General features: G+C 40.3%; 1 protein-coding gene across 1 annotated transcript in view; it reads left to right on the top strand.

Moving 5' to 3' along the window:
• adgra2 (adhesion G protein-coupled receptor A2) overlaps window positions 1-15,045 on the top strand; it is a 103,192-nt gene that overhangs the window by 62,484 nt on the left and 25,663 nt on the right. The window contains exon 3 of the mRNA XM_017696398.2: window positions 14,026-14,097. Within this exon, the coding sequence (XP_017551887.1) occupies window positions 14,026-14,097 (72 nt within the window). The remainder of the gene's footprint in view (window positions 1-14,025; window positions 14,098-15,045) is intronic.

Here is a 15,045-nt window from a genome sequence, read left to right as displayed (position 1 = left end):
CCCACCAACACTACAATCCACCAAGACTCATATAGCCCACCAACACTAATACAGCCCAGCAACACTAATACAGCCCACCAACACTACAATCCACCAAGACTCATATAGCCCACCAACACTAATACAGCCCAGCAACACTAATACAGCCCACCAACACTACAATCCACCAATACTCATATAGCCCACCAACACTAATACAGCCCACCAACACTACAATCCACCAAGACTCATATAGCCCACCAACACTAATACAGCCCACTAACACTACAATCCACCAATACTCATATAGCCCACCAACACTAATACAGCCCAGCAACACTAATACAGCCCACTAACACTACAATCCAACAATACTCATATAGCCCACCAACACTAATACAGCCCACCAACACTACAATCCACCAAGACTCATATAGCCCACCAACACTAATACAGCCCAGCAACACTAATACAGCCCACTAACACTACAATCCACCAAGACTCATATAGCCCACCAACACTAATACAGCCCAGCAACACTAATACAGCCCACTAACACTACAATCCACCAATACTCATATAGCCCACCAACACTAATACAGCCCACCAACACTACAATCCACCAAGACTCATATAGCCCACCAACACTAATACAGCCCAGCAACACTAATACAGCCCACTAACACTACAATCCACCAATACTCATATAGCCCACCAACACTAATACAGCCCACCAACACTACAATCCACCAAGACTCATATAGCCCACCAACACTAATACAGCCCACCAACACTACAATCCACCAAGACTCATATAGCCCACCAACACTAATACAGCCCAGCAACACTAATACAGCCCACTAACACTACAATCCACCAATACTCATATAGCCCACCAACACTAATACAGCCCACCAACACTACAATCCACCAAGACTCATATAGCCCACCAACACTAATACAGCCCAGCAACACTAATACAGCCCACCAACACTACAATCCACCAAGACTCATATAGCCCACCAACACTAATACAGCCCACCAACACTACAATCCACCAAGACTCATATAGCCCACCAACACTAATACAGCCCAGCAACACTAATACAGCCCACTAACACTACAATCCACCAATACTCATATAGCCCACCAACACTAATACAGCCCACCAACACTACAATCCACCAAGACTCATATAGCCCACCAACACTAATACAGCCCAGCAACACTAATACAGCCCACCAACACTACAATCCACCAAGACTCATATAGCCCACCGACACTAATACAGCCCACCAACACTACAATCCACCAAGACTCATATAGCCCACCAACACTAATACAGCCCAGCAACACTAATACAGCCCACTAACACTACAATCCACCAATACTCATATAGCCCACCAACACTAATACAGCCCACCAACACTACAATCCACCAAGACTCATATAGCCCACCAACACTAATACAGCCCAGCAACACTAATACAGCCCACCAACACTACAATCCACCAATACTCATATAGCCCACCAACACTAATACAGCCCACCAACACTACAATCCTCCAAGACTCATATAGCCCACCAACACTAATACAGCCCAGCAACACTAATACAGCCCACTAACACTACAATCCACCAATACTCATATAGCCCACCAACACTAATACAGCCCAACACTACAGTCTACCAGCATTAAAACAGCCCACCAACACTAATACAGCCCACCAACACTACAATCCACCAAGACTCATATAGCCCACCAACACTAATACAGCCCAGCAACACTAATACAGCCCACCAACACTACAATCCACCAATACTCATATAGCCCACCAACACTAATACAGCCCACCAACACTACAATCCTCCAAGACTCATATAGCCCACCAACACTAATACAGCCCAGCAACACTAATACAGCCCACCAACACTACAATCCACCAATACTCATATAGCCCACCAACACTAATACAGCCCACCAACACTACAATCCACCAAGACTCATATAGCCCACCAACACTAATACAGCCCACCAACACTAATACAGCCCACTAACACTACAATCCACCAATACTCATATAGCCCACCAACACTAATACAGCCCACCAACACTAGTACAGCCCACTAACACTACAGTCTACCAACATTAAAACAGCCAACCAACACTACAATCCACCAAGACTCATATAGCCCACCAACACTAATACAGCCCACCAACACTACAATCCACCAAGACTCATATAGCCCACCAACACTAATACAGCCCACTAACAATACAATCCACCAATACTCATATAGCCCACCAACACTAGTACAGCCCAGCAACACTAATACAGCCCACTAACACTACAGTCTACCAACATTAAAACAGCCAACCAACACTACAATCCACCAAGACTCATATAGCCCACCAACACTAATACAGCCAACCATCACTACAATCCACCAAGACTCATATAGCCCACCAACACTAATACAGCCCACTAACACTACAATCCACCAATACTCATATAGCCCACCAACACTAGTACAGCCCACTAACACTACAGTCTACCAACATTAAAACAGCCAACCAACACTACAATCCACCAAGACTCATATAGCCCACCAACACTAATACAGCCCACCAACACTACAATCCACCAAGACTCATATAGCCCACCAACACTAATACAGCCCACCAACACTACAATCCACCAAGACTCATATAGCCCACCAACACTAATACAGCCCACCAACACTACAATCCACCGTCACTGTTTTTTTGTCACATTTGTTCTTATTCTTTTTTCTCAGTCATCTTCACTGTCTTTTTCTCACTTTTCTCACAGTCTCTTACACATTCTAACTCTTTTTCTCTTGCTCATCCTCACTGTCTCTTTCTCTTAGTCTTCTTTATTCTCTTTTTCTCTTATTTGTTCTCTCTCTCTCTCTCTGTTTGTGTGTGTGTGTGTGTGTTTCTGACTTGTAATATTCTCATCTGAAACCTTAAATAGAACACTTAGGACAGGACCTGCAGCAGACAAACTCTTAATGACCCTTCAGTCTCTTTCTGACTCTCTCTTTCTCTCTGTCTTTCAGCTTCACTCTCTTTTTCTCTCGTGAGCACCAGTGAGCCCCAGGTGTGCAGACATGACTTCTTAAAGGACAAATAAAGAAACTGCACAAATGAACACATAACTCACACATACACATTCAGACACACACACACCTCATGGTCCTGAGCTGAACAGGAAAGCATGAGCACAGCAGACAATTATAATGGCTCAGGCAGTGGCATTCCAGCCAACCAACCAATCACAGAGCTTACTTAGAAGCAGAACATAAAGAAAAGCACTCTGGTTGAATCAAACATCACCCATTTACAGAGAGAAAATCTCACAGACAGTTGTACACAGATATTTGGACAAATTTAAATGACATGTATTTTCCTAATGAAAATAAGTACACATCTTTTACAGGGAACTTACAAATGGCATTTTTCTGCAGGGTTTAGTGTGTAACTTTTACAAATTGGAAAATTAGATAATCTACAAACTTTTGTGTACGACTGTGTAACTACAGCTTATCTCAAACAAGAGCAACCAGGGAGAGATGCTTCAGTATGATCAAACCAGTGCAATGTAATTGCACCCAGGCCAGAAAGATGTTCAGTATTATATGTGTAGTAATATTTTTCTGATATGGCAATCACTGTGCTCTTATTACTGCATGCGAAAGAACAGATTTATTTTGTTCTTTAACCCCTTCAAATCACCAGCTTATCAGATACTAAGGCTTATTATTCAGTAACTACAGGGTCTCCAGCGCAAACTGGTTGAGCTGTTTTTATGGAAGTGTGTAATAAACCTTTAGGCCCACTGGCCAGCCCCAGCCATTTAAGGGGTTAATCTAAGGGGTTAATTTTACCCCAGTGAAAGATCTATAAGTGCAGTGAGCTTATATTAAGAAGAGCAGACAAAATATGCTTCATATGGAGTGTTAAATGCACTATTCTACAGAGACACTGTGATAGAATATTGAATGCTGTGCATGATGCATCTGTGCTGCATGTATGTTTATGCACTATCTGTGCTGCATATGCTTCCCTCTCTCTCCTCTGTTGTCATGGTGGTCAAAGCATGTGAATGCAATTCCCACCATTCATCAATATAATGTGCTGTAACCCCGAAGTATCAGTGATTCCCCAGTGATGACCCAAAATTGCCAGTGAGCATGACCATGACCATGACATAAATCCAACTCCTTAGCTAGTTTTGCCCTCTCTGTTTCATACATCTTGTGTATCCTAGCGACAACTGTGGCTCTCAAGGCCATTTCAGGTCATAGACCTTAGTCCTCCACTTTGTAGATCAAGGGATGTGTGACATATAACAACACCAGATGTGATTTTTTTCCAGCATTGTAGAACTTGCTTTATTTTTTATTTAACATGTACATATATATGGACAAGAGTTCAAAAGCCTTTGGGACTTTAGACCAAAATCCTGTTGCTCTGAATGACCCTATTCCTTAATTGAATGTTCCATTTTGTCACTTTACTAAATGTTTCAGTAGTGACAAATTCAGCTTTCAAAGTAACTCAAAACCACTACCCAGTACATGACTAGCAAACGCAGCTTTGAACAGTTGTACACACATAGAATCATAATATTTTTATGAAAGCACAATAAAGTTTAATCTATCGCAGAAAATATAAGTTTCAGGAGTGACAGTTCTTAATGTTACATACTGATTTTCAGACTTTGGCCTCAGGCGGACTCAGATGCAGACTCCATCTCCCAGACTGCATGGGGAGATCACATGACACAGGACGAGCGCCCCTGTCACTACCAGCGCTCACAGCCCCCTGATTATTGAACAGACGCACCTGTGTAGGTTGACCTACTTAGGCACCGTTTAAGACTGGGCTATAGCAGGGTTCGGTGCGAGGTATTGTTTCTCTACCAAGAACATACTGAGCGGTTATCTAGAGTTCCTGTGATTGCACGTTGTGCCCCTTTTTTCTCCCTTATACCGACTTAGTCTTTAGTCTCACCCTCTTGTACTTTTGCTGGCAGTTTTTGGCTTTTCCGTGTTAAGACTTGGAACATGTAGACTACGAATTCTGTCTATTCCTGAGATATTGTATGCTTCGTGTTTGCTGTGATTTCAGATACCAACCCTAGCCTGTTTTTTGACCATTCTCTTTGCCTTCGGATATTAAACCTGATTTGCCTGTCCCTCCGCGTTTGTCTCACCCCTGTCAAACGTAACATTGGGACACATTTACTTCAAAACAATGGGATCTAACTGCTCACCATGTGGCCAAAAAGGAACAGGGATGTAGTCTCACTTCCTGCTCTAAAATGCAGGGACTTGGCTAAAATAACAGAATTTTTTGCAGGATTTAAAATTTTTTTTATTTAAAAAAGGAAAATCAGGATAAATTTATATCTTTCAACTTCCCATAAAACAAAACATTCACAAGTATTATTGTCATGGGGTTAAATTATGATTTTGTATATATATTTAGCTTATCACTATCTCTATTAATGCCTTGTGTTTTAATATATCACACCATAATCCCCATTAGTAGCTAAGGTCTGAATGTTAATTATTTTTTTAATAGTAATGTTGTGGAATTTCTGTAAAATTGTTCCTATATATAATTTAATGTAGTGTATGAATACTTTTTACCTGTCAGTTTCATGTTTTAGACATCTTTCTGCATAGTAATTGTGTTTATACGATGTGTGAAAAGTGCTCTCATGGACAGAAAACACCCATCATAAAACCCGCTGGTGCTGTGTCATACAGAGGGATTCATCTCTATAAACAGAAATAGATCCGTGTATGAATTTTTGATAAAGTTCACTCCGTTTTCCAGCAGCGTGTCATTAAGGTACTTGAAAGCTTTTTCAGCACTTACTGGAACATGATGAGCACAGAGAGTGTGTTTCTCTTCCACATTCCCCATCCTGGTGATAAGTGACTGTAAGTGAGTGTGTGTGTGTGTGTGTGTGTGTGTGTGTGTGTGTGTGTGTGTGTGTGTGCGCGCATCACTGTTGATCTTCACACAGAGAGAGCGCACGCGGCTCTGACCTTTACCCCTGAAGCCGAGTGTGTGTGTGTGTTTGAAGGAGGAAACGGTGGGTAGAGTCGTTCCTTTCATCACACTGCTAATGAGGACTGGGACACGCCAGCCAGGAAACACCTATTGTTCCCTTTCAGCGTGTACGACTACTGAAACACACACACACACACACACGCACACACAGGGATGAGGACCCTCTCAGACACCCAGAGTAACTCTCTGTCTCTCTCTCTCTCTCTCTGTGTCTCTCTCACGTTCTCTGATTCTCTCTATCACTCACAGTCTCTCAGACACGCATATTCACATTCACATGGCTTTCACCCCCAAGACCACAAACTACTGATACCTACTATACTGCATAACAGTTCTCTCTCTTCTTTCTTGCTCTCTCCTAGCTTTTCTTACTTTCTTGATTTCTTTCTTTCCCATCTCTCCTTTTTCTCTTCTCTCTGTTTCTCCCTTTTTCTCTCTCTTACTCACACTCATTCTCTCTAACTTGTCTTTCATCCTCCTTGCGCACTTCTTGACAGTTATGAGCAGTCAGTACTGAAGCTCAGTTGAGGCTCAGTTGGCTTATGAAAGCTTGAATATCTATACATCTTCTGTTTATTCGGTTGACATAAAAATAGAAAAAAAACATAATGTTGCAAGTCGTCTGTTGTGGCTCTTTTACTGTCCTGTTGTGGCTCCACAGTAGAATTAGATTTATAGGTTAAAATAAAAGAATCCTCCTTTACAGTAAAATAAAGCTCAAACACAGTTTAACAATAAATGGTCTTAAATGCTGAACTTTATGCATAATTGCTAATTGACCCTTTAACCCTGAAGATCACACGCAGGGTGTTGGTCACCATAGCAACACAGACAACAATCTCACTTAGCTTGTTGCTAACAAAAAGGCAAAAAGAAAAATTTAAGATAAACATCAATTTTTCACTGCTGCTGTTTGGCAGAAGGTACTGGAGCATCCGTGCCACCACTGCCAGACTCTGCAACAGCTTTATTCCTCAAGAAATCAGGTTTTTAAACTCACAAGGACTGAGCTAACCCCCCCACACACATATTCCACATACACAACGCTTATGATGCTCTACTTGCACTATCTGGAACATTGCTGCTACACTGTCTTTTCACCGTTATACTCTGTTTTTTTCTGCCTCAGTAACTGCTGTGTTTATGTCTGTCATCTGACTGCGTGACTCACAGATCACAGCATGTTAATATCTCTGCACCTTATTCCACGACCTCATGTCCAGAGTGAGTGCTGTGTCGGTGCTGCACTGTCCTGTCTGTTTACTGTATCTAATGTCTGTTTAATTTATCGTGTTTATTGTTTCTAGTTTAATTCTTTGTTTGCACACTGTGTCTGCACGTTCGCACTTTGTACTTTTTGTGCCTTGTTGCACTGTGACGTTCCTGGAGGAGCGTAATTTCACTCCACTGTGTACTTGTACATAGATGGAATGACAATAGCAGCCTCTTGACAATACTTTGGAGACGAATGGACTCAGCCAGCCTGAGTTTCCTGATACATTTAATCTGCTATAAGAAACTGTCAAAACACTTATGAACTTAGCTTCTCATTTGCCAGCTTCTTGCTCAGATTTTTGCATTCAACCTAAAATTGAGTCGAATGTTGAGAGACGTTTTACAAGAAACTTTTACATTTTTGCGGAAAGGTGTCCTGCGGGAGATGTGAGAAAAGAGAAAAGCAGCTATAACTGAGCTAAAGCCTCATATTATATTTTTTATCCTATACTAGCATATTTACAGCCAAGACGGTAAAATGGACTTAAAATGTTGTGGCTTCCAATGTGTTTTTTTTTTTTTATTGAAAGGACAAAATGGCTGTCTTTAACATTTGGGTTAACTGATCATCCAGCATAGCTGACCTTGTGGATAAACGCAGTCAAATACTCACAGCAATGTTCCAACATCTAGTGTACAGTTTGTAGGTGTCTACAAACTTTTGGACATCAATAACTGTACTTCACGCAAGACATTCTCTTTGCTTTTTACAGCATTGGTGTGTATTTGTATTAATTACAATGTTTTCACTAACATTAAACACACTTTAAATAGTTTCCCTGGTTGGCCTAAAGTTATTGCACAGTATATCACCTCTCAGATGTGAAAGCCTGAAAGCGCTTCACTTATGATGCACACAGTTAGACTAAACCTCCCGCACATAGCGTGCAGATTTGAAGAGCATTTATCTGCTAGACACCTTGTCAGAGTAAACTCCCTTCAGGAGAGACTGGAGGAGTGTTGTGTCAAGAAGTTGAGATCAAGGCTGTGAGTGTGTGTGTGTGTGTGTGTGTGTGTGTGTGTGTGTGTACATGAGTCTGCTCTACAGAGAGTAAAGCCCTTCTCTGAGCCCTGCTGGCTGGGCCATGGGCTCAACAGAGCGCTCCTCATCCTAGAATGGAATATCTCATAGACATATTGAACAGACTGACATGTCTAAATAAATAGATATTGCTGGGCTGATATTGTTGTTTAACCCTTTTAGGTCATCCTAGACAGAAATGGCTCTTCTTTTTAAGCGTTGTTTAATTATACCTCACTCGTAGCTCATTTAAACAAGTGGAGAGATTCTGTGGAAAGTGCAGATTCTAGACTTTCAAATGATACAACATTTGTAAGTACAAATCCATTTCCAAAAAAGTGGGGATGCTGTGCAAAATGTAAACAAAACCAAAATGCAATAATGTGCAAATCATTTAACCCCTGCATTTTAATTGAAAATAGTACCATAGAAAAATTTTACAGAACATGTTGCTGGCATCAAATTCAAAATGGGCACATATTAAAAAAAAAATAATGAAAATTCTCAGTTTCAACATTTGATTTGTTGTCTTTGTAGTATTTTCCTTTAAAAACATGGTTTATGTGATTTGCATATCATTGCATTCTGTTTTTATTTACATTCTACAAAGCATCCCAACTTTTTTGGAAATGGGGTTATAGAAGAGGAGATATTTTATTAAGATTGAAAATTCTTTTTAAGTTTCTGTCATTCAGTGATGAACTGAAAAAACAAGAAGGTTAAATTTACCAATCAGGCATTATTTTTATCCATGTTGTCTAGGTAGATATAGATAAGCAAGCTCTCCTATTGGTTATGACTCCAGGAGCTGTAGAGAAGTCCTAACTAACCAGCTCATGGAAACCTTGAAAGTAAATCTGTGCTTAAAACATTTAAAAGCATACCATCACTTGTAGCAACTCCTAATATTGTTAGTGATGTGTTTGATGGGGGACCTTCAGTGTAAAGCCAAGAACTTTTAAGCTTCTGGGGCCGTATTACAAAAACGACTATCTGTTTTAAGTTAAGCTGAGATCTGACAGGTCAGGATAAGATTTTTCACAAATTTAGATTACAGAAGCAAATCTTATCTTGATTTAGGAATCTTATTTTAGAGCATCTTACAGCAAGTTAGGAACTCTTAACTTACTTGATCGAAGTTGGCAATTGATCGTCATGCCTGTTTCTTAGCAACAGACCATACACACACAGCTGAAATGTAAACATGTAGTCAAAGTAATCAAGTTAGTTAGCCAGACAGCTCATGTTAGCTACCGTTACTGATGCAAAAAAGGTCAAACAAAACTAGATAAACCTAAAGTTAAGAACATTATGTCAGCGCTTCTTGCTGTTGATCAGAGCCGCTCTTCAGTTTCAGTTTCATTTCCCAAACTCTTTAGTTCAACTCTGTTTCTTCATTTTTCACCACCATCACTGTACAATTTTGTCAACACTTACACACGGAGGTAGTAAGAGGGGATTGTAGTATTTGTGTCTGCAGCATCTGGGGTTTTAAAATGCTGTTAGAAAAAACCTCCTAAGTTAAAGCATTATTTTCAGTGTAGATTAATGTCATTATGCCAGTTACAGTGAACTGTGCTGTCGGCCATGGCATAAAACAATAGAAACAGATGGTTAAAACAGAAGTTAAGACACCTCTGGGGTCTTAGAGTTAAGAGAAAATTTATGAAATTCTGTCTAGTTAGGGTGTTTCTGTAATACTGTTTTCTTATCTGGAGTTAGGATGAGATTATAAACTTAAGAACGGTTCTTCCTTAATAGTTTCTTCCCTAAACTCAGTCCTTACTGAAGTTATCATGGTGACTAAGCAGATAAGATTTCAGACCTAAGAAGCTTCTGTAATATCGTCCCTGGTTCCAATCAGTAATTATTGGGCAGAGTCATAAACAGCTGAGTCATAATTATTGGGAGGGAAATTATACATATGATTGCACTAGTGTGAGCGATTATGACACAGCAGTGTTGCTGGGGGTTTTACATGTGTCACTATCACTGCTAGGTTGAAAGTGGACCACCAACCAAAATTATCCAGCCTAGAGTGGTTCTTTGGTGACTCTTCTTCAGCTCAAATACTTTGTGGTCAGTATATAAGTAGGGTATGATTGCGCTATTGTAGGTAGCCGAGTATGGCTTCTTTGATACAGCGCGTTGAAACTGATCCGAAGCCATATGTACTGAACCGCTGGAGTGAGGCCCTCATAAGGATCTGATCAAAAACAAACAACCTTTCATTGCAATCCATATTTTGGAAATGAGCCATTAGGAGCTGAGGGAAACAGCTGTGGTTTTATATATAGGCTTTCATTTTTGAGGAGCTGCAGAAAAAGAGGCTGCTTGTGGTTGGGTGTAAAAGAGGCTGGCTGCCTGCTTTCTGCAGTAGCCAATAAATAAGGGGAGTGGGGAAATAAACCCAGTCCCCTCCCCCATGAATTCAGCCTGGAACCGTAACAGCAGAGAATTTTGTGGAAGTTTCTGGAAGGAGCGGTTTGCCAGTGGGATAGACCTGGATTCGTTATTTGTGTCATATGAGGAGGCCATTACGTGACATCAGCTGACCTCCACCGTCCTCCCAATTCCCACCTGGCCAATAAATATCATGCCAGAGGTTAATTTGGAGGCCGTTAGTGTGTTTATGTTAAGGGGGTTGGACTGATAAGTGTTTCAGCACATGGATATGGGTGAATGTGGGGGGAGGACAGAAAGTGAGAGAGAAGGGGAGAGAGCATGAAACTGTATCTTCAAAGTGTGTTTTCAAAATGAATATTTATAGTTTGGCAGAGGAGGGTGTAACTTCATCGTGGGAAGAGTCTCTTCAAACTCGTAAAGTAAAGCATCTCCACTTTCCGTCGCTCCTGAATTCTTCTGGTATTTTGTGTTTTCTTTGCTTCACACTTTTCTGAAGTGTGTGACCAGGTGGCCTGTCATATTTGTTCTCTGTGGTGTTGGGGTACGGACATATTTCCTGCTTTTCAAACAAAAAAGGGACCCCCATTCCCATCAGCTCGAAATCCTTGTGGTCAGCAATGAAAAACAGACCCGCCAAGTTTGATATTTCAGCTTTCACACGCGCTTTTGTGTGAATAGGTGGTGCTTTTACCAACGTTTACTTTGTTGGAAGAGTTCTGAGCTGGTTTATGATTTCAAGTGGCGGCCTGGTGTTATACAGTGCTGTGCGAGAAGCAAAACCCTTCATTTATTGAATTTTCAGTCATAATGCCCATTAAGTACAAGGTGTTCATATTTCAGTAGATATTTCAGATACTCCACTTGCATAAAGAAGGGGAAAGTCTAAAGAAAATAAGTGAACAAACAGGAGTTTCCAAAATTGGAGTTCAAAAAACGATTAAAGAGAGAGAAAACAGCACTCAGATAAACAGTGTTGGAGAAGAAAGAGAGGTTTTAGGATAAAGCTCGAGCACATCTTAAACAACTTCGAAACTTTTCATTCGGTTATTGGAGAATATGTGAATGAGTGGGACAGCCTATCTTGCCATATGATAAAACAGTGTAGGTGTTGTTCAGTATTAAAAGTGGATAAACAGAACCTTAAACTTTCATCTTTTAGAGAAAATCAAGCTGATTCAGATCTGAAAAAATCCATAGGTGTTTCTGTCCAACCTTCCACTGTGAGAAGAAAATGTGATGTGGCTCTGAAAGGATGCGTAGCTGTCAAGAAGCCTTTACTGACAAATGAGAAGACTTTTTATAAATCAAACAAATAAGCTTCTGGTGTACTCAGATCATCTCCAGAATCCAGACCTCAGCATCACTGAATGTGGGATTGCTTGGATGGTGAGAAGCAGAAAATGCAAACAACTTGTAAGACTGAACTTTAGAGGTGTGGAAAAATATCCCTGCAGATTTGAATGACAGCTGTAATGAAGGCAAAGTGGACACACTAAATATTGAAAAAATGACATTATATTTATTTGTTGAGGCTTCTATGTATTATTCTATTACATATGTTTTCTGCTTTTTTTCTGACACTGAAAAAAATGTACTTAATGGCCATTTTGACTGGAAATTAATATATCCAAGGATCTCACCTGGTCACTCAACACATCCCACATCATCAGGAAAAGTCAACAATGCCTTCACTTTCTCAGAAGGTTAAAAAAAGTCAACCTGCCACAACAGCTCCTCTGCAACTTCTACAGAGCCACAGTTGACCAGCTGCATCACCGTCTGGTACAGCAGAGCCACTGCTGCTGAACGCAAGGCCCTGCAGAGGATGGTCAAAATTGCTGAACACATCACCGCAGCTGTCCTTCCACCCATAGAGGACATATATGACAAGCGATGTGAGAGGAAAGCCATCAACGTATCCTCTGACCCCACATGTCCCAGCCACCCCTTGTTCCAACCTCTGTCATCCGGAAAGAGGTACCGGAACATCCGAGCCAGAACCACCAGGTTCTATCCCCAAGCTGTCAAACGGGTCACATCGGCAGCATCGACCCAACCTTAACAACAACACTACAGTCTGTTACCGATCAGCCTGGTCACCCAGCACACTACACACTGAGCTCCACCAGCTCAGAGGACTGTGTGCTGTTCACTTCATCTCTGACTGAGCCTTATTTCTAGTATATTTATATATTTATACTGTTACTGTTTATTTAAGATGTTACCTGAACATTATGCTGCTACTCTCTGCCGCCACTGTACACTTTATATACAGATCACTGTTTACATCTCTTTTTGCACCACTAGTACTTCTGCATTTACTGTACTGTATATATATATTTGCTATTTGTCTTTTATTACTGCACTGGAAAAGTAGCCTGATAGTGTTTCATTATACTGTACTATCCTGTATTGTATAGCGACAATAAAGTTGAATTGAATTGAATTGAATTGAAATATGTGAAGGGTGGTTTCTGACTTTTGCACAGTATTGTAGGTGATTACAATGTGTATTCTACATTTCTCATATTTTGTTCCTTGAACTCCACTTATAATATTTGTCTGGGTCTTTTGAAAGGCTATCAGGACACACTTGCTTCTCAACAGATACAAACCAAACAAAATCTTTCATTATTTCACTCAAATTGTTCTGCTAAACTGCTATAGGTTAAATGGGATGTATATCACTGCTGTTGGAACAAAACCTCATATCTCCATTTTTGTTGTTTTTCAGTTTTTGTCTTAATTTGAAAGTGCCTGTTGCCCATTGTGTGTATATTTCATGATGAACGGACCAAAAGAAATGGTCCAAAATTACTTGGAAAAAATTCTGGTTCCATTGACTTACATTAAAAGTAAAGTAGATTTTTTCCTTCTCCTGTAAAGTCACCATTTTGGAGATACGAGATTTTCTTTCGAGAACAGCGCTATGTAAATGTGTTCATTGGTTGTGACATCCATAAGATATGGTCCAAAATCTTAGCTATGTTCTTTATTTCCCGTGTGATATGGGCACTTTAACTATATACTCTTAATACTCCTCTGTCTTTCTCTCATGTTTTAATTCTGCTCTAGGTGTGTAATATTCAGCAAAAATGTTTTGCTCAACAAACTACACACACACTGTCTTTCTGAATGAATGTTTTCCATTCGTCCTCCTGACCTTCTGACCCCACAACCTCATAAATGTCCCACTGATTCCACTTTTCAACTCTGTGTCTTGTCTCCACAGGGACCTCAGGAATAACTTGATTAGCACCATAATGCCTGGAGCCTTCCAGAGTCTGACAGCGCTGCGGAAACTGTGAGTGATATTTTAGTCCAACTGACAGCCTTGTTCCCCTTAACCCAGCAAAGAAGTCAGAACCATTTATTTTCTCCAGTTATGATGATGTATGCAAGTACAGCTCATTTATACTGAATGCAAAAGCGTCAGCAGTACTGTAAAAATGTAGAGGATAGTCTTTTCATTATTCAGAAATAAGAGCGATGTTTGTAATGATTTTCTGTATGTTCTAAAAACAAGAACAGATATTGCATTGTGTCATTTTAAACAGATACTGTGGTCAAAATGAAAGAAATCAAAAACTGTTACATTTGTAAACATGCTAGAGATTGAAGTGAACAGGCCTACATATGACAAATTTTAGTGTGCAGTTTCTATTTAATTGCTGATTTTAACATAGTGGAAAACACACACACACACCATATAAGCCGCTTGTCCCTCAGGGTCGCGGGGGGTGCTGGAGCCTATCCCAGCTGTCAGTGGGCGGAAGGCAGGAAACACCTTGGACAGGTCGCCAGTCCATCGCAGGGCAGACAGACATCATAAAATATAAAATGTATAAAACTTCTGCACAAGCCACATTTTATGTTGTATTTTTCCCCAATATGTTAAATTTAGCAAATGAACAGTAATTGAGTATTAAAGTGTGCAGAAGGGTTTTCTCTGTAGAACAGGGGTCAGCAACATGCGTCTTTTTTACTTACCTCCGCAGCAGAATTAGATTTTTAGGTAAAAATAAAATAATCCTCCTTAAAGGTAAAATAAAGCTCTGCTGATTGTTTGAATACAGGGAGTTTATGTACAACTGCTAGTTCACCCTGAAGATGAAGTCTGCTGGTCACCATAGCAATACAGACAACAATCTCACCTGGCTAACAAAAAAGGTGAAAGAGAAAGATTTAAGATGAATATCAATCATTTGGAGACGAATGGACTTATTTACATTTATAGTCAATCCAGCTCCTG

The sequence above is a fragment of the Pygocentrus nattereri genome, chromosome 29 (genome assembly GCF_015220715.1).
Source record: "Pygocentrus nattereri isolate fPygNat1 chromosome 29, fPygNat1.pri, whole genome shotgun sequence".
NCBI lineage: Eukaryota > Metazoa > Chordata > Actinopteri > Characiformes > Serrasalmidae > Pygocentrus > Pygocentrus nattereri.
The sequence above is the reverse complement of the archived record's forward strand: the minus strand, read 5'-3'. Positions and strand labels throughout refer to the sequence as shown.